The sequence below is a fragment of the Lynx rufus genome, unplaced genomic scaffold (genome assembly GCF_022079265.1).
Source record: "Lynx rufus isolate CCGP_SWC_20201006 ecotype Redwood Valley unplaced genomic scaffold, mLynRuf1.p SCAF_5, whole genome shotgun sequence".
NCBI classification, from domain to species: Eukaryota; Metazoa; Chordata; class Mammalia; order Carnivora; family Felidae; genus Lynx; species Lynx rufus.
In genome coordinates, this window is record NW_025814867.1 from 90,128,191 (window position 1) to 90,140,387 (window position 12,197).

General features: G+C 35.8%; 1 protein-coding gene across 3 annotated transcripts in view; it reads right to left on the reverse strand.

Moving 5' to 3' along the window:
• The window catches only part of SEC22A (SEC22 homolog A, vesicle trafficking protein), a 77,948-nt gene that overhangs the window by 5,275 nt on the left and 60,476 nt on the right, over positions 1 to 12,197 (reverse strand). For all 3 annotated transcript variants that reach the window (XM_047099232.1, XM_047099234.1, XM_047099233.1), the window contains exon 6: positions 7,458 to 7,523. In XM_047099232.1, coding sequence (XP_046955188.1) covers positions 7,458 to 7,523 — 66 coding nt within the window. The remainder of the gene's footprint in view (positions 1 to 7,457; positions 7,524 to 12,197) is intronic.

Here is a 12,197-nt window from a genome sequence, read left to right on the forward strand (position 1 = left end):
TTAACAAAGAAGCACAGGTCTTTGTGTGAAATTGTATCCAGGCTTCAGTATAGGAAGGGCTTTAAGGTGTTTGCAACAATGCACAAAGAATATGGAAATGTTCTGTTAAATCTGTTCTTACACAAATCAGGACTTTGCGTTACTTAAAAAGAAGACGGATATCCAAGCAAAATGAACTGGAAGCATTATTTTATTTCAGTGATTTGCATTGTGTAAAAAATGTTGGAAAAATAATTTTTCCTTTTGAAATAATTTTAGTCTTAGAGAAGAGTTGTAAAAACAGTAAGTCCTTGTATAGCCTTCATTCAGCCTGTTCCCTTTAATGGTATCCTCTTGCATAACCACAGTACAGTGATCAAACCAGAAAATTAACACTGATAAAATACTGTAGACTAATCTATACACTTTATTGGAATTTTGCCAGTTGTCCCACTAGGGCCCTTTTTCTGGTCCAATTCAATCCAGTATTCCCTACTGCATTCAGCTGTCCTATCTCTTCAAATCTGTTATAGCTCTTCAAGTCTTTGTTTTTCATAACCTTGACAATCTAAAGAGTATCAATTATTTTGTAGAAAGTTATTTTGTAGAATGTCCCTTAATTTTATTTTGCCTGATATTGTCTCAAGACTGAACTGAGGATACGTAGTTTGGGCAAGAATACCACAGAGGTGATGTGCAATGTATCTTATAATTGGTGATGTTAATTTTGACCTCTTGGTAAGATGGGGTCTAACAGGTTTCTCCACTGTGAAGTTAGTATCTTCCCCTTTGTAATTAATAAGTATATTGTGGGAAGAGAAATATAGACATTCCCAGGTGAAAGACTAAGAGAATTTGGCACTTAAAGAGGCACCCGAAAAGAATGACTTAAGGAAGTTCTCAAAGCAGAAAGGAAACACTAAAAGAAAAAACCCTGGAACACTGGGAAAGCAAAAAGCACCGTCAGCAAAAATATAGATAAATGTAATAGGTTCTCCCTCTCCTCCTGAGATTTCTAAATTAGGTTTGATGGCCGAAGTAAAAATTAATAACACGGTCTGATGTGGTTCTAAATGTATGTAGAGGAAATATTCAAGACAAATTATAAATAGGGGACAAAGAGACATAAAAGGAGATACAATTTCTGTGTTTCACTTGAACTAGTAAAATGACAACACCAAAAAACTGCTAAGTATGTGTAATGTAATACCTAGAGCAACCATTTACAAGCTATGCAAAGAGATAAACTCAAAACCACTACAGATAAATAAAAATGGAGTTCTACAAAAACATTCACATAACCCACAGGAAGGCAGGAAAAAGAAAACAGAAAAATGAAAAACAGGAAACAAAAAATAAGATGGCAAACTTAAGCCCTAATATATCAATAATTATATTAAATGTAATGGCCTAAATACAATTAAAAAAACAGAGATTTGCAGAGCAGATTTAGAAACAGTTTTTAATCTGTCTACCAGACACTCACTTCAAATAATGTAGGCAAGATGAAAGTAAAAAGATGGAGAAGGATATATTATATGCAAACATTAATCAAAAGAAAGCATGAATGGCTGTATTACTATCAGATAAATATAAAATTATTTCAAAAAAGGGCTAGAGCGGGATATATCATCATATATTATATATATTTTTATATTATATAATGATATAACATATAATGATAAATGGATCAATCCACCAAGAAGGCAACAATACTAAATGTGTATGAACCAAACAACAGAGCTACAAAATAGGCAAAGCAAAAACTGATAGAACTGAAATGAGAAATACACCAATCCACAATTATAACTTAAAACTTCAATACTTCTCTCTCAACTGACAGAACTAGATAGAAAATCAACAAGGATACAGAAAAGCTGAATACCATCAACCATCATGATCTACCTGAGAACTATAAAGCATTTATTTAGTTATAGTAGAAAACACATTCTGTTTAAGTGCCCATGGGACATATACCAAGACAGACCATATTCTGAGCCATAGAACAAATTTCAACAAATTTAAAAGAACAGAAGTCACACAGAGTGTTTTCCAACCACAGTGGAATCAAACTAGAAATAAATAATAGAAAAAAACTGAAAAATCTTCAAACTCTTGGAAGCAAAACAAAAGCAAGACAAAATTCTAAATAATCCATAGGTCAAAGAGGAAGCCACAAGGAAAAAATATTTAAAATACATTGAATTAAATGAAAATAAAAATGCAATATATCAGCCAAATTATGGAAGAACCCAAATATCCATTGACTGATGAATGGATAAAGAAAATGTGGTGTATACATACAATGGAATAATACTCAGCCATAAAAAAGAATGAAATAAGTCAGAAAGAAACAAATGCCATTTGAGTTCACTCATATATGGAATTAAAAAAAAAAAAAGAAACAGATGAACACAGGGAGGGAAAAGAGAAAAGCTAACCAGGAGAAAGACTCTTACTATACAGGACAAACTGCAGGTTCTGGAGGGGAAGTGGGTGGGAGGATGTGTTAAACAGGTGATGGGGGGGCGCCTGGGTGGCGCAGTCGGTTAAGCGTCCGACTTCAGCCAGGTCACGATCTCGCGGTCCGTGAGTTCGAGCCCCGCGTCGGGCTCTGGGCTGATGGCTCAGAGCCTGGAGCCTGTTTCCGATTCTGTGTCTCCCTCTCTCTCTGCCCCTCCCCCGTTCATGCTCTGTCTCTCTCTGTCCCAAAAATAAATAAACGTTGAAAAAATAAACAGGTGATGGGTATTAAAGAGGGTACTTGTGATGAGCACTGAGTGCTGTAAGTGATTAAATCACTAGATTCTACACCTGAAACTAATATTACACTCTGTTAACTGGAATTTAATAAAAACTTGAAAAAAATAAAAATTAAAATTAAAAAAAAACAAAAAAATGGAAAAAAGGCAACATATCAAAATTTATGAAACACAGATAATAAAGTGCTCAAAGAGGGAAAGTTATAACACTAAATGTACATATTGCAAAAGAGAAAATTCTCAAATCAATTATTTAAGCTCCCATCTCAAGAACCTAGACAAAGAGCCAAGTAAACCAAAGCAAGCTTGAAGGAGGAAGTAATAAAAGAGAAGAAATCAATAAAATCGAATATTGGAAAAAAACAACAAAACAAAGAGCAGGTTCTTTGAAAAGATCAATGAAATTAACAAGACTGCTAGAGAAAAAGATCCAAATTACCAACATGAGGAATGAAACAGAGAATATCACTACAGATCCTACAGACACCAAAAGGATAGTACGGAAATACTATGACCAACTCTACACACATAAATTTGAGAAGATGAAATAGACCACTTCCTCATAAAATACAAACTATCATAATTCATCTAAAAATAATTTGAATAACCCTGTAAGTACTAAGAAAATGGAACTTAATACAGATTATATAGCCACAGTAATCAAAACTATGTGGTACTAGCGCAGAGACTGACACAAAGATCATTGAAACAGAATACTAAGCACAGAAGCAGGTTCACACAAATATGCCTGACTGATGATGTTTCACAAAGATGCAAAAGCAATTCAGTGGAGGAAAAAGATAGCTTTTTCAACAAATGGAGCAACTGGCCATTCATCCACAAGCAAAAAAATCCCCATAACTAAAAACACACAAAAAAACCTTGCAATCTAATCATCTAAGTCTATTTTATATAATCTTATACCAAATTTAATTAATAATGGATCATGAACTTAAATGTAAAATATAACACTATGAAACTTTCACAAGAAAAGAAAGGAGAAAATCTTCAGAGTCTAGGGGTAGGCAAAGAGTTCTTGAATCGATGGAATTATAATAGTGAGTGGTGACAGACGGTAGCTACACGGCATAGCATGTAAACTTGTTCAACCTCTATGGTGTACACCTGAAACTAATGTAACACTACCCGTCAACTTCTACTTCAGTGAAAAGAAAAAAAAAATTCTTAGACCTGAAACCTCAAGCATTTTCCATAAAGGAAAAAACTGATAAAATGAACTTTAGCAAAATTAAAAACTTTTGCTCTGCAAAAGATCTGGCTAAGAGGATGAAAAGACAAGGTACAGACTGGGATAAGATACTTGCAAATAACATTTCTGACATGGGACTAATGTCTAGAATATACAAAGAACTCTCAAACTGGACAGTAAAAAACAAACAACCCAATTAGAAAAGAGGCAAAAGACATGAAAAGACATTTTACCCGAGAGGACACACAGATAACAAATAAGTGCAAGAAACCATGTTCAACATCATTAGCCACCAGGGTAAATGCAAGTTAAAATCAATACGAGGGATCACTACACACCGACCAGAATAGCAGTGATAACAACAAATGCTGGAAAGGATGCAGAGAAATGGGAGCATTCACACACTGCTGGAGGGTATGCCACTCCGGAAAACAGTTTGTCTGTCTCAATAAAACTAAGCATGCAACTACTATAAGACCTAGCAACTGCACTCCGCTGCATTTATCTCAGAGAAATGAGTTTTCATCTTCACACAGAAACCTATAAATGAATGCCCATAGCAGATTTATAATAGCCCCAAATTGGAAACAGTCCAGATGTCCTTCAATGGATGAATGATTAAAATAAACTGTGATGCCACTACACCATACCATTCAGCAACAAAAAGGAACAAAACATTGATATATGCAACAACCTGGAAAAATCTCCAAAGAATTATGAGGAGTAAAAAAAATAACAATCACAAAAGGTTACAACCTATATGGTTCCCTTTATAGAACACTGCTTAAAATGAGAAAATTATAGAAATGGAGAACACATTAGTGGTTGCCAGAGATTAAGAGGCCGGAGGGAAGTGGATGTGGCTATAAAAGGGCAACCTAAGGGGTCTCTGTGGTGATAAGAATATTCTACATCTACACTGTGCTGACACGCACATCCTGGTTGTGATAATGTATTATAGTTGTATACGCTGGTACTACTAGGGGAAGCCAGGTAAAGATTATATATCTCTCTTACAACAATTATAATGATCTCAAAATAAAAAGTTGAATAAGGAAACCAACTTTATACTCAACGTATTTGTCTGCAACTTACTGTATAAACAACTAACATACACACTATGCGCATACACATACAAAAAGAGAGTGAGACAGAAGTGCTGCAAAATGTTATAAAGTGGTGGCTCTAAGTGTACCAGTCTTTCAACTTTTCTGGAAGTCTGAAAGTTTTCAAGGTAAAGCACTGAGGGGGAAAAAAGAACAGTCTCTAGTTTCTAGGTCCTTTGATATACTATTTCAAATGTTCCATAGCAAGATGACTCCTATCTTGTTGAGCTCTGTGCATCCAGAAGTCCCCAGAGCCTGGTAGCCATTCAGGTCTGATCTAACGACGATTAAAAAAATCCTGACACCAGCAGATGGAGCATGTTATATGGTAACAGGTAATCACATGTTTCACTCTGGAAAAAACCAGCATTATTATCACTCTGCTCAGCACATGTGGAAAGCCTGCAGCTTCCTGTCTGTCAGTGAGAAGAAAATTGGCTTTCTGCTTTTCTTTTTTAAAGCATGAATTTGTTTAATTTCTCTCCAGTAAAAGAACAGCTGAGCAACAGTGCTCCCCTTAGAACTCTTTTCAGCTATTTTGAGGAATGTGGCAGAGATGCGCCTCTACGAGCAACACCACTGCTTGGGAGGCCCAAGACTGGAGTTCGAGTCACTAACCGGCTATAGGAACATCTGGGCCTCACTGAAAAATGGCAATGGTAACTTTAGTGTGGGACGTTCTGTGAGGACTTAATGGTACAAGGAATGGAAAGGGCTTATTGGCACACATAAGAGCTCAATACACTTTGTTATTATTAGTATTTAAAATTATTTCATTAAGGCAAAACAGCCAAAAGTACATTTTACAAGAATTACCCATGAAATTATTTTAAAGTTAACATTTACCTCACATTATTTTAGAATATGAAATAATGCATATAAAGATTATAAAATTGTAATTTTATAGCATAAAAAATTATACAAATATAGAATTTTGCTTATAGACAGCCTAAGATAGTGGAATGAATACAATATTTAAAATCAGAAGACCTAGACTTAAGTCCTGACTCCAGCACTCACTGGCCATGTGATTTCCAGGTAGGACTCAAACTGCCTCAAATTTCTCATCTTCAAAAATGAGATAATATCGTCTGTGTGATAGCAGAGATTAAAGTTTTAAAAAATCTACCCAAGAATATTTCATAAAATTAAAGCACTTGTGACATTAACAAATGCAAGTTTTCACATTTCCTGCATGAAATGTCGTTCATTATAATTAAATCTGTCAAACTAGATAGAAAATTTCTAAATACAAGTAATTCAGAAAAATTTGAGGAGTTTAAAAAGAGGACCACCTGAAACTAAAAAAATATTTTTAATAAACGTTTACTTTTTTGTTGAGCGAGAGAAAGGGGGACAGAGGATCTGAAACAAGCTCTGTGCTGACAGCAGCAAGCCCAATGCAGGGCTCGAACTCACGAACTGAGAGATCATGACCTGAGCCAAAGTCAGATGCTCAACTCACTGAGCCACTCAGGTGCACCTGAAACTAAAATTTTTAATCCATCTTTACATAAAGTCAAATGCATATATTCAAAGTATTTCACTAGAGACTTCTACTGAGTTTTAGGTAGCCTTATATTTTCAGTCCCAAAGCAAAGCTTTCTAACATTTTTTCTATGTAAGCCAGAGAAATGTGTCACTTATAAAAGTTAGGTCAAAAGGTCTTGCTTGCTCTACCGTGTTTCAGCAAAGACACTCCCAAGTTTGGGTAACTGGCATGGCTACCCCTCCTTTCCCTACGAATCTGTGCTTCCTCTCTTAGAATGCGAGTACCCATCTCCGTATTACCAGCTGCAAAAACTCCGTGCTCCTTAAGTCTCATATCTATCCTGTCTTCAAGTCCTAGGAGTCTTCCGCCTCAATGTCCTTCCCTCATCCCCCATTCCTACCAGCATTACCAGAATTTACACTCTCATTGCCTTCTGCCTGAACTAATGGAATCAACTTCCAACTAATTTCCTTTCTTCCAATTTCTCCGCTCTGGCAATCCACCCTATTCCTCACTACTGAATTAAATATCCTAAAATCCTGCTTTTGTTGTTCCCTGTTCAAAGACTTTCCCAAAAGTACAAAATTCTCATGCTAAAGTATAAGCAGAGCCCTGAAGCTGAGTAATAAATCACCCAGAAAAAATCTAGAAGTAGCCTTTATCACCACAGGCAGATGACATGGTACCACAGAAACCAGGCACAGGAGGGAGTTAACATTAAGTTCACTGGGATCTAACTACATTCAAAATGGAGATGTAGGTCACAAAGCTAACAGGTTCAAACTAAAAGAGAGGCAAAGAATTCAGACATTATTTTTATTTATTTAAAGTGCACAAGCAATTATTATAATTGATACTGAAACAAACAATAACAGGAAAGTGTTTCTTAAACATTGAAGAGACCCTACCTGGTAAAGGCAGGCTGCTGTTCCAAGGAAAAATGCAACAATGTAATTAAAATCTTCACCATCACTCTGCAAAAACAAAATTAAAAATTACTTTTTTTGGTGGAAGTCCATTTCCAAGAGTAATCTATCAGGATAGGCTACAACCATGTTTGTGCACAAATGGTCGAATTTTTTCCAAAGAGTTATACAAAAATTTTCAAGAGTCCTAAAAGTCCCAAGGAATGTGAGATACAGAAAGACTACCAGTGTTCCTCTATGTCTTGGTCCATCAATTTCATCTTACCCATGGGAAAGGTGAAATGAAATGGAATCATTCATGCCAAGGGGTTTTTTAAATGGAGCCAGAGCCCATTAAGGAGATGACCAGATAAAACCACGAACTTTGAGCTGGGCCAAACTACAAATATTCTTAGGCCTCTGCCCAAACACCTGCAATTTGCTATAGTGAGAGACTTTGCTTAGAGAGAGACCTAGCAATCAATTATATTCAGACAAGATTAGTTTTCTGCTGCCTACACCAGACAAAATAATTTGTAAACAACAACAAAGAAACCCATTCCTTTTCGTCTTGTTTAAACCCTGGATTTTTGTACCCTAAAGGAACACAATATGAGTTGCTACCCAAATCTGTGCTCCCCAAGTTGCACTTCTGAGATCCTAAACAAATGCTTTTATTTCAGCTCTGCCTCTTTTCTCAATCAACCCGAGAAAAGATAAAAGCCAATGGGAAAGTTTCCACATAAGGTAAAAAGCCTCTCTTCTCTCTACTGAAAAAAACATATAAAAATGTACAACACCCCAGTGGCCTATAAAGTCAGTCCTGCTCACTTGGATCACTACTTGACTCAAATAAATATTGACAAACTTAACTATCTAGTAAGCATATCACTGAATCATCCAATAAAATAATCTGACACGATTTTGAAAAAACGCCCAACGAAACTGAAAAGTTACTGTCCACTAGAGTGTGCTAAATCCCAATGAGGACAGTCAGACACGCTCCGCTAGAAAAATAGCCACCCAGAGGACGAACAGAGATACGTCATGCAGAGAATGATTCTTTTCAAAGAAAACTGACGGAAAACTAATAGGAAACCCAAGTTTTTCTATTCTCTTTTAATTTCTCTTAAGTATATTTAATTTCTTTCAGTGTTTTTATGAAGTAAAGCATAAAGCCCAGGCAGGAGCATTGAATTTTGCCCTTATTTTAAAAAAGGATCTTTATACAATGAAAATTTTCACAAGACATGGGAATTTCTCTCATGACCTTGTCTTCATGAAATAATATACAAAGAAAACTCCTTTTCCACTTGCTACTGGGTAACAGAACTGACAGGAAGGCAGAGGGACAGTGGCTTATCCTGGTGAGATGATCTTAAAATAGGAACATTAATCTGTCTGGGATGCTTAGGCCAGTTCTTCCAGGCCTTCAGAGGCATGGAAGGTCAACACTAAACATTTCTAAATTTAGTAATACTAAGACTTTAACTTCTTTTTTCTTAATGCTTTCCTTTTTAAATGATCTTTTTTTCTGACTATAAAAGCATATGTTCACTGTACAGAATTTAGAAAATGGACTGTTACAAAGAAGAAATTCATACATCCTGTAATACCAGAACTCTGGGAGGATTACCACTAACCATTCCATGTACTTCCTTCCAATCTTTTCTGCACAAAAATATATGTACATTTAAAAAAACTGAATCATGCTTTTATATATTGCTTTTAAACACTTTCTCAAAATACTAAATATTCCTCAACCACATGATTTGTAGCAATTATATAACCTTTCACTGTGGGGATATACCATTAATTTAATGATCCTACAGTTGGATATTATTTTTCCCTCAATTTAAAGTATCACTTTATAGCTCTCTTAATTGCCTTTGGAACACTTAAGAGCATGTTTCTGGAGTCAGTCAGACCTAGGTTCAAATCTTTACTTACTATCTGTATGGCCTTGGACTATTTAGCAAACTTCAATTTCTTTTTTTCAAAAATAAAAGCTGTAGACATTAAATAACATTTACAAAGACATAGAACTGTAACTGGCACACAATAGGTCCTCAAAAAACATTCACCAACTTCTCTCTCCCTGAGGTTCCTGTCTGCATCATTTATCAGGTAATTAGGTTACCTTCTAGTATTTTTTTTTTAAATATTTTGAGAGAGAGAGCAACAAGTGCATGAGGGAGGGGCAGAGAGAGAGGGAGACAAAATCCCAAGCAGGCTCCATGCTGTGAGTGCAGAGCCCAAAGCCAGGCTCGATCTCACAAACCCTAAGATTGTGACCTGAGCCAAAATCAAGACTTGGTCGATTAACTGACTGAGCCACCTAGGTGCCCCTTTCTAGTATTGTTTAACCCTGTAGTATACCGGTCTTACCTTCTCAAGTAGACGCAAACCTTTCTTTTCTTTTTAATTGATATATTATTGACATATATAACATTATATTAGTTTCAGGTGCACAATGTAATAATTCTATAGTTGTATACACTGCAAAATGATCACCATAATAAATCTAGTTATCTATTTATCTATTTATTTGTATGTTACCATACAAAGTTACAAAATTTTTTCTCTTGTGATGAGAACTTTTTAAGATTTACTCTTAGCTATTTTCAATATACAACCCAAAACTGCTGACTGTAATCACCATGTTAACATTATATCCCCATGATTTATTTTATAACTGGAAGGTTGTACTTCTTGACCCCCCCTTTACCCATTTTGCCCACCCTCCAATCCTGTCAACTTAACCTCTCTTCAAGGCAGAAAATCAGTCTTACTACTTGCATGAAACTGCACGTAGTAGGAATTCAACAAATGCATTCCAGGTAAAGTTAAGCTTTAAAAAATCTTTATTTTTACTTGCTAAAGAGAAGACTATCTATAAACCTATTCTTCCATTCAATAAATATTCATTAAACACTTATGAGCCAGGCACTGTATTACTACACCCAGGATAGAAGACAAAATTAAGTCCATATGAACTCAAGGAGCCTACTTTCTAATCAAGAAGGCAGGTACATCAACCAACAATTCACACTCAAAGTAAGAACTGATGGGATAAATGCGTGTACAGGATACAAGGGGAGCCTACTGGAGATAGATCTAATTCTGCCTGGAGTAAAAAAGCGTCAGAAAAGGTTTGCTCAAGGAAGTAACGCTTAATCTGGGTCTTGATTAAGAATGAACTAGTGGAAAGGTAGACAAAATAGGGAAAGAATTCCAGGCAAAGAGAGTAGCACATATAGTCTCAAGGAAGGAAGAGCCTAGGATGACTTCATGTCTTCTCGTTAAGGCAACATTTGAATGATACCATTCAATAAGGTGGGACTATAGGAGGAAAAATAGGTTTGAGAGCAGAAAACACTGAGTTTGCTTTTAATTTTTAAATAAATTTTTATTTTTATTTTTGAGAGAGAGAGATAGAGATAGACATGAGCATTAGCATGTGAGAGGCAGAGACAGGGAGACACAGAATCTGAGGCAGGCTCCAGGCTCTAGGCTGTCATCACAGAGCCTGACACGGGGCTCAAACCCAGGAACTGTGAGATCATGATGTGAGCCGAAGTCAAACGCTCGATCGACTGAGCCACCCAGGTGCCCCTTACACGGAATTTGTTTTGGACATGCTATTTTGGAGGTGTCAATGTGACAACCAAATAAATATATGTCATAGATATTTAAGTCAGCTTCAGTAAAGGGTTGGATCTAGAGATCTTAGGTTAGTCATCTATTTAGATAGTTGTTAAATGAAAGGCCTATGACAATCAAGCATAAATCTTAATTCTTGATTGGCTCCTAGCTGGAGAGAGAAAAAAACACTATAAAGGATATTTGGAGTCAGTTGTAGAAATTTGAATATGAACTTAATAATAGATAATACTGAATTGACCTTAAAAATCTTTGATGTAATAAAGGTATTGTGAATCTATAGAATTCCTAGCCCGTAAGGCATACATACTGAATAATTTTGAAATAAACTATCACAATACCTACAATTTTACTTTCAAATGATTCAGGAAAGAAACAGAAAAAAGGGTAGGTAGGTATACAGGTGGGTGCTAAATGTACTGTTTTTTAAATATTTCTGTAAATTTGAATTCTTCTAAAATAAAATGTGCAGTAGGGGGGAAGGGGGATAGAAAATTTTTTTTAATGCTATGTAGCCACTAAAATGAACGTAACAGATCTCCAAATAGTGACATTAAATGATCCCCTACATATCATTAGGTGGAAAAAATGCAATTAAGTATGAAGAATATACTACTGGGGGCGCCTGGGTGGCTCAGTCAGTTAAGCATCTGACTCTTGATTTTGCCTCAGGTCATGATCTCACAGTTCTTGAGTTTGAGCCCTACTTTGGGCTCTGTGCTGACAGCACAGAGTGTGCTTGGGACTCTCTTTCTCTCTGCCCCTCCCCTGCTTACGCTCTCTCAAAATAAATAAACTTAAAAAAAAAAAAAAAAGAGTAGACCGCCATTTGTATTAAAATACTTCGAAAAGAAGTATTTAAGTAAAATTACAAATACATATGTACTAGCAGATGCAAATAATCTCTTTAGAAGGATAACCCAGTGGTTAATTCTAGGGAAGACAAATGAGTAAAGAATTACTTATTGTGCCAATTACAGGCTCTGAAATTATAGAGTTTGAAACTACAGGCATGTGTACATTTTACTCTATGAGGGTATGTATGTACATGTGCATATGTGTACCTTCTTTCAAAAAGGT